At 41.0% G+C, this 19808-nt stretch overlaps 1 protein-coding gene across 2 annotated transcripts in view; it reads left to right on the top strand.

Moving 5' to 3' along the window:
- Positions 1–19808, top strand: part of CD96 (CD96 molecule) — a 110237-nt gene that overhangs the window by 57986 nt on the left and 32443 nt on the right. For both annotated transcript variants that reach the window (XM_017882382.1, XM_017882393.1), the window contains exon 8: positions 4372–4464. In XM_017882382.1, coding sequence (XP_017737871.1) covers positions 4372–4464 — 93 coding nt within the window. The remainder of the gene's footprint in view (positions 1–4371; positions 4465–19808) is intronic.

Here is a 19808-nt window from a genome sequence, read left to right on the forward strand (position 1 = left end):
TTCCAGTTGTATAAGGCAGACCTTGATCTAGCATAATTTGGGGCTCTGAACAGGTGGTTAATTTTAAGTTGCCAAATGAGTCTTTATCCTTTGTGATCAAATATGAAAGAAAATCAATCTTGAGGAGTTCAATTTCTCAAAATTAAAGCTTACATTCTCATCCCACTCTGGAATCTATCTATGTGACTGACTTAGAAGATGCAGTCAAGGCTCTATAAAGCAATGTCATCACTGTATTATGTCTCCCTGTTGTTGCAAGCTCTTAAACACTTACTTCTACACATGTTCTCTGTCTGTGATGGTACTGCTGGATGCTTTGTGAACGCCACAGTAAACTTCTGATGTGTGGTACAAGAATCATTGCCTTACGAACCTATTGTTGTAGACAAGATACTGAGATGAAGACACAGAAGAAAAATCTGCCATCCCTGAGTGCTACATTAGAGAAATGCTAAGAATATTACACAGTAGGAAAAAGTTATAGTGAGAAAGGGGAAGAAGTTTTGTTCTCTTTGCTCCCTTTTGTTTCCAGAAAAGGGTATTAATGTTGGAGACTGTGAGGTAACAGCCCTTTGAGGTGATTCCTTCTCCACCTATGCCTGGTCTCCCAAGAAGCTCTAGCGCTCAGTGATCCCTATTCTAGAAAACTCAGAAAGGGCATGGGATTAGGGTTATGGTGATCAGTGACTCTTCAGGCAGCTCTCTGTGCACCAGGACCTGCAGAATTCCCACCAGGACCTGCAGAATTCCCACGATCCACAGTAACTACCACTAAGAAAAAAAGTCTTTCGAAGATATCATGGACCAGGCACGGTGGCTCATGCCTATAATCCCAGAACTTTGGGAGGCTGAAGAGGGAGGATTGCTTAAGTGCAGAAGTTCAAGATCAGCCTGGACAACATAGTGACACTTTTGTCTCTACTAAAAAAATCAAAACATCAGCCAGGCAAGGTGACGCATGTCATTAGCCCCTGTTACTCGGGAGGCTGAGGTGGGAGGATTGCATGAGCCCAGGAGTCTGAAGCTCCAGTGAGCCGTGATCATGCCACTACACTCCAGCCTGGGCAATAGTGCAAGGCCTTGTCTCAAAAAAAAAAAAAAAAAAAAAAAAAAAAAAAAAAACCTGCCGTGCTAGCCTGTCAAAATGTCTAAAATCATGGCAATGCTGAGTCTATTTTTGGCAGATTTAAAGAGCTGGGTTTCGTGGGTTTTGTCTTAGGGAGTGGGTGGGAGATATTTTGTCTTGTTTTAATCCAAAAGTTGAGTACAATACCCCCTGGGGTGGATAATATTTTGGTTGTCATCACCCTTGACAGGGATTTGTTTATTAAGTGGATTTCTGACTGTAGCTGTTGAGATCAAGACCTTTGGGATAGAAAGAGAGTTAAGCATTGACAGGCGTGTAGGTGTATGTGTGTGTAGGTATGCATGTGTGTCTTAGCATGTGGAAAGAGGAGTAACAAAAAGATATCTTAATAGTGGAACAGGAGGACCACTGCATATTGGTGTGGAAGATGCCAGACAAATACTTCCTGTTTCATGACTTCTCTCAGTGCAGCTGACCTCATACCCGTGACTGATCCTTCCTGAGAGTATCAGTTGAGAACTTTGATATGCATACAAATCACCCAGGGATCTTGCTAAAACACAAAAATTCTGATTAAGTAAGTCTAGGTGGGACCTGAGATTCTGCATTTGTAACAAGATCCTGAAAGAAACCTATTCTGCTTGTCTATGGACAACACTTTGAGAAGAAAGGACCTAGCAAACCCTGGGATTTGGCTTACTTCTAGGTGGACAAGATAAGGGCTTATACAAGCTCTGAGGAAACCCCAGAATTAAGCCAGTTGCCGTGTGGGACACACCCATGGCTACTGCTGCCCATGAGGTTGGTTCTGAGAGCCCTGCCAGGCCTACTCGAATGGACACACCCAGGAACGGATGAAGTGGCTTTAGGCGACAGCTTACCGTCTTATGACATTATGGTAAATGCAATGATCTGGAAACTGGCAGAGGTGTTTCTGCTAAATTCTGCATTTGGGTTTTGGGAAACTGTTTCTCCTTTTTAGGTTTTAACCACTCTTTTCATACCCCCTGAGTTTTGTTTTGACCAAGGCAGAGTTTCCACTTTACAGTCTAATCTAAAACTAGACAGACATTTTTAGGCCCCATATTTTATGTTGAATGCTATGTTTCACCTCTGTCACAGGACAAAGTGTTCATCTCAAAATGCACATCTTACAATAATATATTATTAATGCACTATGAGGCTGAACACCTCAGCTTACAAAATCACTTGGTGATGAAATATGGCAGAAAAGTATCCTAAAACTGAAATATTCAATCAATGAAAAATAAAAGTTTCCCATTGTGGAAATTGAGCATAACATATCAATATCTTCTGTTCCAGGAACTGACAACCTTCTTCTGTAAAGGGCTAGATAGTAAATACATTTTAGGCTTTGTAGACTTTTTAATCTCTATCACAATTACTCAACTCTGTCACCTTAACACAAAAGCAACCATGGACAATATGTAAAAAAAAAAAAAAAAATGGTAAAACTGTGTTCCAATAAAATTTTATGAACATGATTTCACTATAGGCCATAGTTTGCCAACCTCTATTTCAATCAGTATACAGAGAAAAACGTCCAGGCATTTATTTTCCAAGCCAATGCCCTGTCTCATTAAGGTAGCACTTTGGAAGATAATGCTTATGATCCACCAGCTGTCAGACACACACTTAATGCTGGTCTTCTTTCTTTCAGTGTTAAGAGTAAATTTGCATGCACTGATTCACCTACTTCCATTTGCCAGAATCCATAAATATGGTGCGGAACAAAACAGTGACTTCCCTTGAGGGGCATACACGATGACACAGAGTTATGAGGCATTTGCTAGGCTAAACACTGAGGGGTGAGCACATCACAAAGATCCCCAGGCTTCCTCAGCTTGAGAAGGTACATTCAGGGAAGTTTGGGGATAAGAAAGTGTCAGCAAACCACATGAATTAAGACCAAGAAGTCCCAGAAGTCACAGAGAGAATACTGTGTTTCAGAAATTGGGTTGAAACATTGCTTATTGGATAGAGGGTATTATTTGAGAGAGATGGAAAAAATGATAGGCAACATCAGGAAATTGGGAGTGTAATGACAGCTCAAACAATAATTAGACTTGTGTGTCATGCTGAAGAGTTCAAACTTATTTGGGATATATGAAGAAAAAGGATGGTCATTTTGTTAACCAATCATGTACTTCCCATATGACTGTCCTCCACCTCCTCAGAGATTATTTGCACAAAAGCGTTCATATAGTGGTAGGTCAGAGCTAGCTATGAGTGCCACCCACAGCCAATGGCAATAGCAATGCTACTAATAGTGAGAAGAGAACATACATGCATCTAGCTTAGAAAAACAAATTCCTCCCACTGGGCTATGTGCTATCCAGTGACATAACGTAAGTAAAATATACTTGTCCCTTAAAGTACATTACAGAATAGAACCAATAGTTTAATTATCAATTAAACATCCAGATAATTGATGTAGTTCTTCAGATGTGTAACACTGTATGCAGTAACATTATATCTACAAACATAAAATCTTCTAACTTCAAAATCATCTAAGCACATTTAACCCACATGTTCCTAAAGTCAATAGAGCCTGCTGGCATTTGTAAATTGTCCTTCCAATAGGGCTATTTTTAAATACAGTAATGGAGATTTAAGGAATTGACATAAATGTAAAACAGAAGTAAAACCACATTCTAGCCTCTATTTCAACTCCCCCCAACACACACACACACACACACACACACACACAAGTTGTAGCCAAACAAAAATATTATGACAAAAGTTGACATTTTAGAAAGCAGAATAACATCACAAGTTTACTAATGTTACATCCAACTGGATAGTTGTATCATTGTTTCTACTCTTGCTGATATAAAAATTTTTGTGAGTTTATGGATTTTGTAAACTACATGATTACTTATCAAACACTTCAAAATATTAAATGCTATAATAGTTTTACCAGGTCTTGGTAAAGTGTAACGTTTTCCAGGGAGCCCTTTCAGACCTCCCAGTCTTTATCGGTGCACCTTCATTGCGTTCCTGTGGCCACCTATACTTCCACTCTCATGGTATTCAACACAATGCTTGGCTGCCTAGTTTCTAGGCCATCGGCCCTTTAAGGACAATCCCATGTCTTTGTCATTCATCATGATATCCCACTGCCTTGACCATAATAGGCCCCCAATATATTAATTTGTTACATGATGAATAAATAAAGGAAAATGTATTTAGGAACTAAGGCAATACTTTATCTTTCTATTGCGATATTTTGTTCATTACAAATCTCTTTCTAATCCTTTCAGGTTCTGAAATGTCCACAACAGACCCTCCACCGACTGTTACAGAATCTACCCTTGACACCCAACCTTCTCCAGCCAGCAGTGTATCACCTACAAGTAAGAATGTTTTCACACTGAGCTATTAATTTAACCAAGCAGATCATTTAACCAAGCAGATAAAATTTCAGCAAACTTGCATGGTTCATGCCTGTTTCTTAGCTCTGACTTTTTTTCGGCTGAAATCGAGTTTTATTTTTTAACAGTTTTATTGAGATATAATTCAAGTCACATTAACTCGCCTATTTAAAATGTATGATCTAATGGTTTTTAGTATGCTCACAGACTTGTACAACCATCACCACAGCCAATTTCAAAACATTTTCATCATCTAGTAAAGAAACTCCTAAGCATATTAAAGTGTCATTCTCATGGCTTCAAAGGGTTAACATAACTTCCAAAATCCTTTACTTGAAGCCCTGGGAAAATTAAGGTCAATAAATATTCCGTGAGGAATTTAAATTCTGTATTTATTATTAAATAGGTTAATAAATTGATAGTCATTCTCCAAAACAATGTTCTCAGTGGGGAGTTTAAGAGATTGGATGTAAATCGGGATAGGCCAAAGGAGGTTAAATCCTTTTACATTTAAATTTGTTCTGGTTCAAATTAATGTTGACGAAGTTGACTAGCGAGGACTATGAATTCAGCCCTCCCATCTGAGGCATCATTAATAATGGAGGTCAGCCTGGGTCAGCAATACTATGGCAAAGGAGTGGCAATGACTCTCAAAAGTTGTCATTGACGCAACACATCATAAATTCCCATGTCCGTGGCCTTTGTGTCTAACAAAGAACCATGGTAACTCTCTAATACAAAAAAGCTTATATTCTATGTAAAGCAGAAGTAAGGCTCTCATTTCTCATTTAATTAAAACTATCAATTTTAGCTCAAAATTGGAAATGGAATAAAACAAAAGCAGTCAGTAGGAATGAACAATTCCTTTGTCTGGTAACCTTTGGCATATAGCCTGCAGTCACTGTCACAGGTTGATACTTCTCAGAAAATGAAGCAAGTGGCAGAAAAGCTTGCAAACCACCCATCAAAAGTTTCACATCCATCTGATTTTCTCATGTTCTTAATGTTTTGTAATTTTCTTTTCTTCTTTTTTTGAAGCCTGTTTTCTTCTACTTTTAACTCACCACCGATAATAAACCACAGTTAATTATGGCATTTTCATTCAACAAGTATTAGCATATTCAAAATAATAAAACCTTAAATCTAGTATCCTGTGTATTAGTTTTCCATTGCTGCATTAAAAATAACTCAAATTTTAGCAATTTACAAAACATGTATTGTTGCATATGGTTTCTGGGGGTCAGAAATTCAGGAGCAGCCTAGCTGGAAGGTGCTAACCTGGGTTCTTTCATGAGGTGCAGTCACACTGTTGACTGGGGCTTCAGTCATCTGCAGGTCTGACTGAAGCTAAAGAATCTGCTTCTAAGCTCTAGCACATAGATGATCTCAGTTCCTCAGCACATGTTCTTCTCTATAGCTCTGCATACAATATGGCACTTGGCTTCCTCTGGACCAAGTAATTCAAGAAACAGAGTGACTAAGTCAAAAGCCATATTGCCTTTTTATGGCTTTGTCTCCAAAATTGCATGTCATTACTTCTGCTTTATTTTATCTACTAGAAGTAAGTCACTAGGTCCATCTTATACTCAAGGGGATGAGAATTAGTCTCCAGGTATCAAAGAATCTCTGAACAAATTAAAGCCACCATACCCTGTCATTTAGAAGTGTCTGCACATAAAAGGCAATGTGGTTTGATCTTCTTTATTATGGGTGGTAGACAGAGCAAGCATTATTGTTCCCACTTGCGAGACGGGGACATTGAGACGCTGAGAGCTTAAATGATCACATACCTAATAAGTGACAGTGTTTTGCATTCACACCACAGTCTTATGACTAAATTTAGTTCTCACTACATTAGATACCACTTTTTCTCCAGTTGGTCCAAACATACCATGAGAACAGGAACCATATTTGTTTTGCCTCCTAGCACAGAGTAGGCAGTCAAAAACTATTAGTTGAATAACTAACTGAATGAATGAAAGAATTAATAAGAATAAGGTCCCTTCACTATGTAGATGTCATTTAATAGACTATTTAATGCTAAAGAAAAAAAAGATAAAAATATATTTCTGCCTTCAGGAAGGTTGCAGTCTACTTGGAAGAGAAGGTATACACACATAAAAACAATAATTCAAAATAGTAAGATGAAAGGTGGTGTACTTTACAGAATTAAAATGCCCAGGGGGAGGTACAAACCAGTAAGTATTAGGCTTTGAAAATTCTTTATGAGTTCATGGGCTCAGAAAACGTTACCTGGGAGAGATGAAATAACTTGATCTTTCAAGTATATATTGTATATATTTGACTCAGTGGAGAGCTTGAAAGAACATTCTAAACAGAGAAAACAAAGTGAGCAGTTGTGCAGTGACAAAGATGTTTATGGGCATTTGAGAAAGCATCAGTAGATAAGCTTGGATCAAAGAGGTGGTATTGTGTATTGAAAACGCAGGGATGAAGACTGGAAAATGCAAACTAAACAGAGCTTTGATCCCCAGTTTAAGGACTCCAAATGCTATCCTTTATGAAATAGGGGAAGGACTTCATTCCACTTTATTTTAGAAATAAAGTAATATAACTCATTCATCAAATATTTATTGAGCACCTACTATATATCAGGCACCCTTGTAGGTGCTGTGAATACAGCAATGAACAAAACTGAAAAACAAAATGTCCTCATAGCATTTATATTCTGCTAGTTAAAAGCAGACATGAATTTCTTCTAGTTGAATTTTTATGGGGTTAGTCTACACACACTAAGTGCTTATATCAGTGCTTACAAACACAATTCATACTTCTGTGACAAAATTCAAAGCAAAAGAAAGCAGTTGTTACACTTAAGAAGCCTACAATTTAATATAGGTTTAGTATTAATGAAGGAAAGAAAGCACAGTCAAGTACCATATTTGTTTAAAAGCGGGGCGGGGAGGTGCTACCTGATCTACTATCACACTAAGACGATATAGTTGGAAAGTCTATGCAGAATCAAAAGACCTCCGTAAAATAAGGTTCCACCACACTGGACCTGAGGATTGTGTTAGATAAGTGGTTGTCAACCAGGGTAATTTTGCCACTCCAGAGGACCTTTGGCAGTGCCTGGAGACATTTTTGGTTGTCACAAAGAGGGTGGGAGGGTGCTACCGGCATCTAGTGCATAGAGGCCTGGAATGCTGCTAAACATTGTACAACATAAGCCAGAACAGCCCTCACAACCAATAATCATTTGGTTCAAAATGTCAATAGTGCCAAGGCCAAGAAGCCTTGTTTCAGATCAAGGCTTAGGTGTAATTACAGTAGGTATCTCTTACTTTTCAAAATCAAATCTGGATTTCTGTCAAGATGGCAACAATAGTTTATGTGTGGAATAATTTTCTGTTTGATTTTTTATGTCAAAAAACTCACGTTAAACCAGTGGCAGATTATGTCTAAGTAAACTTATCTTTTTGGAATAATCACTGAATTACTATTGAAAAATCCAAATTTTGTCTTGGCAAACTGGAGGGTAATTGCGAAATCACACGATGACTTCCTGCCTCAGAAGCTGGTAGGATTCACCTTTGCATGTTCTTTGAAGAAAGGAAGCGAGATGAAGCATGTCATGGAAACCAACTTCAAAGGCTGTGGTTTCATTCTAAATTCTAAGATGTAATGAGCTTTATAATCCAGTCATCATTACGAAGCTACATGTCTGGCTGCAAGCATCCAATTCTTATTTTTTCCTCGATGAAAGGATATTTTTTAAACAAATGTTGAAGGTCATGAAAGCAATATTCTTTAACGAGGGGAGGAGAACTTAATAACTCATAACAAACTGCAAGAGTTATCCAGGGAAGCCCAGCTCAATTCAACCTGAACCAATTAGTGTTTGCTGAGTCCCAACTGCATTCTCAGCGCAGTTCAAGGAAGACAGGCTGACAAGCTAAGTGGCGAGATGAGACAAGTCCACGTGGAACAATCAGAGACACTTGATGAATCCAGGGTGGGGCTGTTCAGACACAATTCAGGAGCTTCCATAGCCTTGAGGAGAGAGCCCTGTTGTGCTTTTCAATTCACTGGCTATGACTCGGCTAAGAGTTGCGTAACCTAAGAGATGCCAACCCAGTGTGGCAATCATCCAAGACACTTATTCATAAAACTCATAAGTATGGAGTGCCTACAATGTGTCAGGGACTTTTGAGGTGCTCGGATACAGTGATGAACAAGACAGACAGGGCTCCTGTTGCTTACAGAGCTTGTGATCCTGTGTGACCCATTTGCCTTGCCTCCTATTTTACTGCCCACCAGTCCCTTTCGCTCTGCCTCCTATTGTTATGTCTGCACATGACCCTTAGACCTGATGATGCTGATTTTAATATTAAGCCCTTTCTAATGACTTAGCTGGTCCTCACTATCTGGGTCTTTCTACTCCTGGATACTTAGAGTAAAACACTAGGTCCAGTCTGCCTCTAATCCTCAGCCAACACCCCAGGTAGACAGAACCGATCCTTGCCAAGTGGATGATCAGACACTGAGGGGCACAGACTAAAGGAAGCAACTGCCCAGGGGATGCAACAAAACTACTGATTTATGAGTAAGAATGTCAGAAATGGTGGGGGATCAACCCAGAAGACATGTCATTAGATGAGATTAGAAGAAAGTAATCAGAAGTTCAGCAGTTGATGGGGTATTGGATTCTAATGTTAACAGGGGAATGCCAGAGAGAGTCTGCAAGGCAGTGAGAAGGCTCCAGTGATTTGTTTGTGACAGCAACTTCTGACCCCTTTGCTAGTCATGCCATGCCTGTGTTCAGGTGCCAACAGGGCACCTCAATTGCTGTTCAATGGTTTCTGCCGTTATCAATATGTATCTGCTGCTGAAAAGTAAGAAAAGTCAGTGAGTGCTGGGGGAAAGGAAGGGGAATCAGAGAAGTCTTCACACAGGGTCTGGAAGAAAATACTGACTCAGGTGGAAGAAAGATGAGAAATGGATCTTCACATTCTCATCATAAGCAAAGGCATAAAACAAAATGAGCACAGGACATGAGAAGACAAGCAGGAGTTCTGATATTGCTTGTTGGGAGAAGGCTAAGTGTTGATTAGGTGGGGTGGAACAAGGTAAAGATGAGCTTCAACCCATTTAGCCCCAGTTCATAGCCCACAGCCCAACATGTCTCCTTTGTGCTGGGCTGAAGGTCAGTGCCCACGTTATCCTAACCATGCAGATTGATGAGGCTGACTCAAATGTGTTTAGATGTAGCTGAAGGCTTGTGTTGTCCAGTTAATGTCACTACTGTGTTTAAATATCAACTAATGGGCTATGAATTGGGGCTGTGATCTGAACAACAAATAGCCAGTATGGCTTTTTTAGTATGTGGGAAAATGTCAAGAAAACAGAAGCTATGTATATGGTAGGTGATAGTTGCAAGAGCAGGGAGCAAGAAGACTAAATGATATAGATTTAAAGTGGTTTAAGTTTATTTTCCATGATCACAAAGGTGGTTAAAAAAGTGATATGGTCTGAACTAGAATGGGCATTGGTAGAAATGGAGAGTGCTACAACAGGAGGCCTACCAGGATTGTTTGCATAAATGCAGGGGCTAAATAAAAGGTTTTCAGAGAACAATCATACAAGGACCTTTCCATTTTTTTCCTAGCAATTACATAAAAATGTTTACCAACTGACATGATTATATAATAACACTAAGCAAAAATATTAATATTTGTTGGTTGCCTCCAATATGCACATACTGTTCTAAACTAGTGAAGGTATTTTCTCATTGAATCCTCCCAACAACACATTACTTAGGTACTATTATTATCCCACTTTACAGATGAAGATACTGAGGCACAAAGAGGTTAAGTAACTCACCCAAAGTCAAGTAGAAAGTAGATGAGCCAGTATTGAGCCCAGACAGACTTCAGACCTTGAGTCCTACTGTCTCAGAGAGTACATGGTTGGTGCTGAATAAATGTCTTTAGACACTGAATAAATCCCTTCTAGTGTGAAGCTGTTATAGGTCTCACAAAAAGGTCAAACATGACAGCTATGCTTACATTAATCTCTTCCCTTTTTTAGACCAGTGTTTTCCTGAGACATGCAGCATCTGAGAGTGAAGCTAACATTTCCTCAGTTGGAAATAAATTAAAGAAACCCCTCCTGCATTTGTAGCCCACCCCTCCCGCCATCAACACTATTATCATATAATTCTCACTGTAGGTATGAATCTACAGAATCCATACAAAACTCCAATGCTTTTTCTTGAATCCTAAGAAATTCTGTTTATCGTATCTTTTTCACCACCTTCCACCTGGGGTACACAAAACAGACTGTTAAAAGGATTTCTCTTTTTTCTTTATCTGTCACCTGTAAGTCAAGCTCAGCCTTCTTGATGACTAGTTTACATTGGATATTTGTCTATTCAGTTATTCCCCTTTGGGATGAGGTTCCTCAGGGTAAAAGCTATCGGATGACCTATTTTTCAGTTTATTTCATAATTATTGAGTATCTACAAGCTCACCACATGATGCGTGATGAGCTCTGTCCTGCTTACTGTCATCTTCCCCAAGGGAGTCCTGAAACCCTTTCTGGACCAGTAATCCAACAATACACATTATTATTCCCCATTTAGTCAGCACATGTCCCGAACAATCTGCCTCCCACATGAAACCAATTTTATGCAGGGTTTAGGTTTAGGTTTCACACCACATGTCTCCTTTATGCTGGGCTGAAGGTCAGTGCCCACGTTATCCTGACCACACAGATTGATGAGGCTGATTCATATGTGTTTAGATGTGGTTGAAGGTCGGTATTATCCAGTTAATGTCACTACTGTGTTTAAAGGTTCTTTGTGCTGCAGGTAAATTGATGGAGAGCAATTACACATTTGTCCAGAAACTAGATGGATAAGTCTAAGCCTGTGCCATGCCAATAGGTGCTGTAGTGACAGAATGAAAGGCCAAATGGAAATATTTCTATTTTAGAAAATAAGTTAAATTTTTAGGTTCAGTTTTACATTGGAGTAAGGCAAAATCTTAGATGACAGAGTCTGACTAACCGGATAAGTTAATCAGCAGCTTGAAACTTACAAATACCTTTTACCTTTGTACTTTGTTGATTAAATAAGCTAAACTGGGTAGGTTAGCAAAAAACAATTTTTACTTTTTCCATTCTTCTCTGTTCAAATGAGATCTATTGAATAATTTTTCTTGGTCTCTAAAAGAAATTTCCAACAGATTACTTGGCATTTTGGTGATTTTCATATAATAAATGTCATCTGGTCCCTTTCAGCCTCAAGAACAGACTTGTGTCAGTAATTAAAAACTCTTGTCAAATGTAATGTCAAAACTCAAAAAAGTGAATTTAGTCCAGAACTTCTTTCCTCTCCCTTCCCCCAAGTGTGGGTCTAACTCAACTTGGAAAGACTGGGGTATGTGAGGTGGGGGTAGGGAAGAGACAGGGAATGTGTCTGATTCCCTGGCCTGGCTCCATCCTCTCCTCCACTCCTAGCTGCTGGCTTGGGCCCCCTTTATGGGGAATGGCATAAGAAGAAGAAGGGAGAGGTAGGTAAGGAAGGACCTTCCTTCATAGGCTGGCTGTAATCTGACTTAGGTGTCCTCTGGATGAGGAGAATAAAAATTGCCATGTTGGCTTCATGGGGCACACTGGCAGGGCTTTCAGAAATCCCTGACTGTCCTGTGACTGCTTCCCTTGGTGCAGGCCATGCTTCTCTTCTGGTCTTCTGCTTCCTTCTCCCTGCAACCTCTAAACTTCTGAAGGTCGGCTCCTCTTGGGGAATTCTTTGCTCCTCTAGGTGTTCTTCCTGAGTGAGATTATTTTCATGGCACCATATTATGTCTGGAAAAATATGCACCTTTGCCTATTCTATGGGGGAAGTGCTCCTCTTCACCAGTGTGGCCCTGTCTCTCTTCTCCGTGCCCATTCAGAGCTGCTAACCAACCATGGACTCCTCATGCAGCCTCTCCAGCCTGAGTAAGGTACCATGCCCCTTTGTCCTAAATTCCAGGACACACAGGTCAAGAGATCTGAGTAGTTCTCCCAGATCCACACTTTACTTGGTCTAAAGTGAAGGAGCAGATTCTTCTTCATCTTCTCCATGAGGGAGGGCCTGATGCACAGGACCCTTCAAAGGAACTCTTAGCCAAGCTGCTCCCACTCCGTCACACAGCTCTGAGGTTGATGATGGACCAGCACTGACAGGTCCCACTCCACACTGCCTCACATGTCCTGCATAGGTGGGCTAGAACCCTGCTTTCAACGTGAGGTGGCTTGTGCCCTGTGCTATGGTTCTTAACCTTTGGAACCTCATCTGAAATGAAGGTACAAGGATTCCATTTAAAAATTTTGTTCTGCATGATCCATTGAAGAGTTAAAGGAAATAAAGTGAAAATGAAGCAAACATGATGAGGTGATGGTTAACACGCTGAGAGGATCCACAGAAAGCTGTAGTTCTTAGCAATAGTGTGATGGATAGAAAATAAACACTGAGTTCTAGAAGCATTGACCAAAGGTGAGGATGCTTGAGGAACATGAAGGGAGACAGGAGAATGGAAAAAAGGGAAAGCTTTCATGTGGGTGGTTCCTTCCTCTAAGGGTGATTAAAAGCAACAGAAGAGACTAACCAAACAAATTACCTACATAGCACTTGGTTCACATAAGTGTCAACATGATGTATTCTATTATTAGACCCTCTAAATCCATTCGGAAATACAGTGAGAACCCAAGGTAGGAAATAGAATGGCTGATTAACCAGTCTGTCTTTGTCTAAGGGGTGTGTGTGGGTGTGTGGGTGTGTGTGTGTGTGTGTTTTAATAAAAATAATATAGGTTTAGAATAAAAGCAAATAATCTAGGTTTAGAATTATGTGTATCCACTTGAGACAGATACTGATGTAAACAAAACCAGGCTCACAAGGACCAAGGTCTAGTGAGGGGAGGAGGGAAGTGGACAGTAAAGAGGAGCAAAAATCTACAGTTAGCATAAAAAGCCACATTATACCCTACTTGTTATATCCCCCATGACTGCACTCTCCCTTCTCTTGCTTTGCTCAGTCAAGCTGGCCTCCTAGCTTTTTCTTTAGCATGACAGGGTTTCTCTCATCTCAGGGACTTTTAACCTCACTTCCTATGCCTGAAAACTTCTCCCCCCAAATATCTACATGGATCACACCCTCATCTTCTCAAAATTTTTGTTCAAATGTCACCTTCTCGATGAGGTACTCCATGACCATCCTATTTTAAATTGCAGCTGCCTCCCACCCCACTTCCTGTTCTCCTTTTTTGGCTGTATTTTCTCCATAGCACATTTTAACACCTTCTGTAAGTTACCTGTTTGGCTCCTCTCCACACACAAAAAAGTAAATCTGATGAGGGCAGTGTTTTTTCTCTTATTTGTCTACTGATATAGCTGTACCACCTAGAGCAATGATAGCACATGGTTATCAATGTGTTGATAATTCAGTAAATGTTTTTTAAATGGAGAATTTTTTTAAATACAAAAGAAAGAAGAGATTAACAAAGGAAGGCTTTAGGGAATGCAGAGGATATCTCCCTTAAAAAAAGCCATCTGACTAGGGGTGACGTCTGGGTAGTCTTATGACAGGAAGCTGAAAGGTGATGGTGGGACAGGAAGAGAAGCTACCAAAGGCCTGCTATTCTGGGCGGTTGTATGCTACACATCATGAGTGAGCTCTTCCATGACTAGGCCCTGGTTCTGATGATGCATGCTGCAGTAAGGCTAACTGCAGTTATAAGGCCACCAGAATGGAATAAATATAGTCTTTAGTGTCAGACAGGCTTGGGTTCAGTTCCTGTCTCTGCCACCTACAGGCTCTGTAGCCTAGAGCAAGTCATTCTGATGGCAACAGCTGCCCGACTGGACTAGCTGCTGTGAGGATGCCAGCTGCAGAGAGGGAGGCGTGACTGGGACTGTGGAACCCGTGGAGGCTGGGAACAGGAGGGAGCCTGCCCCCTACTGACTTGGTGGGGTAGGAGCCCTGGGCTCTCAAGGCAGCTGTAGCCACCCAGCTGCAGTTCCGTGCCCTGGCATCCCAGGGCTCTCGGGGGCTGGGAACACCCCCACTTCTGCAGGCTCAGAAGGGCCTTCTTCCACTCCTAGCACCTGCTCCAATTTCGGATCAAGGTCGAGGTTCAGCCCAGGCACTGTCACAACCTAGCCAGGTGTGTGCACACTTGGGGCAGCACTGACACACCAATCCCCCACCTTGGCCCCCTCCAGACTTTGGGCGCCAAGGAGCACAGGAGGAAGGCAGCAGGTGGGGGTGAGCTAAGGGCAGCTGGATGCAGGCCTGCAGGTGCCCTTTGGTGCAAACAGCCTGGGCTATGGAAGGCATGATGTCAGTGGGAGGCTGACTAGGTTCCTGGATGGAAAGGCGTAGGTCCCCAGTGAAACCCCACTTTCAGGCTAGGGATGGCCTGAAGCCTGGGAGCTGGGCTGCCAGTTCCAGATGAAGTCCATGGATATGAGTGATAACTTCACTGATGACCATTGGATCAATTGGATAGTGCTTTTTCCAGGCCCGCCAATGGCCATCCATGGACCAATCACCATGCACTTTCTCCCTTCTAATCCCATGAAAAACTGGGTACTCAGTCAGACTCAGACAGAAGTCAAGACTACCAGCTGTGAGAGGGAGTTACCCACTATGGGTCTCCTCGTCCAGACAACTTGCCTGCAGAAAGGAGCTACCCACTACAGGTCTCCTCTCCACTGAGAGCTGGACACTCACTTGGAGAGCCTGCCTGTGGAAAGGAACTACCCACTTCAGGTCTCCTGAGAGCTGTTCTGTGGCTCAATGAAGCTCCTCTCCACCTTGCTCACCCTCCAGTTGTCTGCATACCTCATTCTTCTTGGAGGCGAGACAAGAACTCGGGACCTACTGAATGTTGGAACCGAAATAGTTGTAACATAAATCGGGCTGAAACACACCTCCCACCTGCTCACCACATTGCAAGCAATGAGAAAGAGAGAAGAGCTGTGGCCCTTTGGGGAGCCCAGACCTAAGGCCCCCCGAGCCAGATCTGTAACACCCTCTTTGGAGCTCTACAGTTCCTGGCATCTCTAAGCTTTCAGGTGCCACAGTGTTCCCTTTGTCCAGACACCAGTGACCGCAGCAGAAACCGCTTACAATGCATCTGGTCCAGCAGCAGCCTCACACAGAGTCAGCACCCATGCTGGAGCCTGGAGCTTCCCACTCTGCTTCAGCAGCCAGTGTGCCTGGCTGTGTGCAGTGGCCAGACCCCACGCTGACTCGTTCACACACCCCTTACTGCTCTGCACCTGGCTCACCCTTGGCAGGTGTGGGATCCAGGCTGGTAGCACAGACCAAGCACAGCCTGCCGAACCAAGTGGGTGGAACAAGCCCAGAAGTGTGAGCAATACCCAGGCAGAAGGTACCACTGGCCACAGAATTTCTGGCTGGCAAAGCGACACCCCAAGGATCCTGTGACAATTTCACCTCTGTAGTAGTTTCCTTGTCTTAAATAAATGAGAGTAACATTATCTAGTTCATATAATTATTATGAGAATCAAATGTGAAAGTGCATAAAAAACAAAAATGAAGCTACGACTCATACTGTCCAGTCTGAGAAGAAATGTCATGAGTCTAGTAAGCAAAAACCATCTCAAAATAAATCAAGACCTTTATTTGTAATTTTTAATTCTGTGAAGGAGGAAACAATGACCAAGTTTATTTCTCTCTTTTTTTTAAGTTACCAGTTTATCCTTTATGTTCCCCTTATGCTACTTTGCAACTGCTCACTTGCTTCTTTTATTTGGCATATAGTAGGACCATATTAAATTATCTTTAAAATCTATGTTGTTTGGAAAATATTTCAGCATTTCCCAAAAGTTAACCAACCATAGATCTTCTAGCCTTCCTCTACCTTTCCTTTCTCTAGCAATTAGGTCACCAGGAAGACTGGCAAGAGTATAGATTAAGAGATTCAGTACTGCTTAATGATGTCACATGGAGATGACCAAAATTAGCTCTTTTAGAACGTGTTTCTGTCTGCCCACTCAATTCAGCACTGACTGGAGCTGTCTTCTAACTTAATTGAATTTCCAGTGATAGCATAAAAGGGGGGCGTTATTTTATTTTAGTGAGAAAATTTTTAAAGTGTTAAAATAGAAATGGGCCAGGAAGGCTTCAAACCTCCTCATGCAACCTCATGGCCATTTCTGAACTAGTATAAACAAAACATTTTGTGTGAAGTCGTGTTTACCTCTAAATTTCATCTTATTTCCTGGAGACATGGGTCATTATAGTATAACTCTGGATACTTGCAAGATTTAATAATACTAAACATTCACATTGAAGAAGGAATAAACAATCAGCAAACAAAGCCATCAACTCCCTATCACAGAGTTTGGCATCTTACTTGCCTATATAGTATCTCATGATTTAGAACACACTATTGAATATCGAAGAGATTTTGCTATGTTGGGAAATATAAACTTAGCCTTAAAATGAAAGGTACAAAGCAAGCTTTCTCACATCTGGAAATATATGATCAATAAGAATCTTTCAAAAACATGGCTACGAGGAATGCAAATAAAATATTTTTAATTCTCTACATGATATCAAGAGACAGTCAGACAAGTTCTTATATAGTTACAGAATCTCCAGATCAGGTTTTAAGAAGGGACTTTTTAAAACAAAACAAAACTCCTAAAAAATAAGCAGTATTGCTGCACCCTGTGCCACAGTTTGATCACTGTTCTCCTGCTTCTGCTTATGTTTCGGATATGCACTTTGGCAGGTAGCACCCCACCTAACTCTTACATCCAGTTCAACTCAGCACATGGAAAAAACACCCTGAGGGTTTGTAAAAGCCCAGCTCTGGAATGACAGGTGCCAGAAATAGCTATTACTAATCCATGATATGTCAGACCACACACTGGGCCTTTGCACTGGCTATGCCCTCTACCTGAAAGCTCCCACCCTCCTTCCACTGGCCACAATTTCCCACTACACTCCTTGGGAAAGCTTTCCTGGGACTCTGGCTGGGCCATCCCCCCTTTAATATGTTCTAGTTTTTGAACTGGCTTACGTGATCCTCTGGTTGATGTCCATCTCCTCCGTGAACTTAAACTCCAGGAGAGCAGTATTCCCAGTACCAAGCACAATGCCTGAAATATAGAGACTTCCAGACATTGATTGAACAAATGAAAGAATGTGTGCAGGGAGTAGCAAGAGAGGACTATGTGAAGATTGTTAGAGATCAGGTCATGGAATATGAAGGGGCCTTAACCTTGAACCACAGTGTAAAGTGGAAGAGAGGGGGTAGATTTAATTTATCTAGGAACTACATAGTTCTCTAAATAACTTTAACTCTGAATTCTACATAATGAGTGAGTTCTCATAGTAAAGACATCATTCTCTCAATAACCTGTGCAAGTTGGTTCGGACCCTCAAGTGGAAGTCTAAAGAACATTCAGCTGGAGACCAATATGAGCGAAATAACTTTGTGCTCCCTGGGGAAAGAGACTAGAAGACTAGGTATCATTGATCCTTTTGTTCCCCACCCTTGGCATGTATTCAGCCCTCAATGTACTCCACAGTCTTGTGTGTGAGAAGGGTAAAGCAACATTGATGTCTAAGTTGGGGCAGAGATGTAGTCACACAAGGATTAAGGCAGCATGCATTCCTCAGGCATGTTTCTCCCTCAACAAGGTCCCTAAATAACATAATAGGTAGAATCAAATGAATGAGTTCTCCTTCTCCTGCAGTAAACCTTGAGAAATGATTTATGTCACATTATTTTCTGACCTCCAGAAGAGAACATTTAACCAGTCATTTTAATATAAATGAAATTCCCAATCAAGTTGTACTTCATCAGGATTCCTGAGATTCCTGCCAGAATTAAATCACATGTCCTGGTCAGTGCCAGCACCCAGTGTGGGCAACCAGGCTGGCATAGGAAAGTGTCTGTTGCTTGCAGGTAAGATATATTTTTAAAGGTGGCTAGCAGTTGCTTCTTAGACTGAGATTTCTAGGTAGTGGTCATGTAGTTTACAAATAAATATTAAGTTCTTTGATGTTTATTTCCTAGATCTTTTTCATCATCCTCATTGTAACTATTGTTATCATAGCACCACTGTTAAAAACAATTCCTTTGAATTTACTTACCAAGCCTCTCAGCAAATACTTTTGGAGGTTAATTTCAGCATGAGAGAGAGAAGGGAGGGGAGGAAGGAGGAAAGAACCATCTTTATTCATTAGGAAGAGCCTGTCATATCTCTCAGTATCTCACAGTGTTCAAATTACTTATACCTAATTTATTTTCTTCTCTATATTTTTACCTTGTCTTGTCCCAAAAGGAATATGAAGTAATTTTAAAAACACATAACAATACAATTTTGAAAAGAAGTAACTGAAGGAATTGCTGCAGAGAGAAAAAAGCAAAGTCTTCTCAATGAGAGAAATAAAATTATAAATCACTTGGTGATCCATAGATTTGTAAAATGGTATAACAAGGCAGTTGTCCAGAAGCACAGCTGCTCTTAATGCAGAGACAGCCTGGAGGCCTTCCTCTAGAGGGCGTGGTGGAGCACAGTCCCAGGAATTCTCTCACTGCAAGTGAACAATGGCGACCCCACCCCTCCCCGCATCGTATTAGACTGTCATCTAGTGTCCGCCAATGGGAAAATCCTCAGTACTATATAAGAGGAATTCCACAGTGACTAGGAATGTGGTTTCAATACTCAGTTCAAAGCAATCTACAAAAGCATCATATATGCTTTAGGTAGTCAATCTTGTGCATTTTTTCTATTAATACAGCCTTTGATGAATGGTGGGAGGCAGTGAGCTAGAAGTTAAAATTACCACACAAGAATCTGGTATCGATGGCTCAGTGGGATGGCAGAGGAAAAGAATTGTAGGTGATTCTGCCAGTGAGAAGTTACTACCCTACCACAAAGCTAATGCCCCAGCCCTACTATCACACTCTTTATTTCTGACTATTAGCCCTTTTCTAGTACAACACTTTGGAATGTAGTTCTTGACTTGAGCCAGGCTGAGGAAGAAGGAATTGGTTACCTTAGATCAACTTTCTTCTAAAAAGACCAAGGAAAATGGGACAATTGTGGAACTCCTCAGGAGATTCAAGTGGCCTATAGTTAGAATATGCTGGTATTAACAACATCTGATAAACTGCAAGTGATCTGTTTTACAGTTTCTAAGACATACTTTTTAGCATTTACTGCATGCCAGGCACTCTTCTAAGTATTTTGTATGTATGACTCTTTTCACCATGGAGCCACGGTGGGTAAGCATCTTTTTATAGTTCATTGATAGGCTGCTTTCCAAAAAA

Source organism: Rhinopithecus bieti, unplaced genomic scaffold (genome assembly GCF_001698545.2).
Source record: "Rhinopithecus bieti isolate Rb0 unplaced genomic scaffold, ASM169854v2 scaffold_777, whole genome shotgun sequence".
In the NCBI taxonomy this organism is placed as follows: Eukaryota; Metazoa; Chordata; class Mammalia; order Primates; family Cercopithecidae; genus Rhinopithecus; species Rhinopithecus bieti.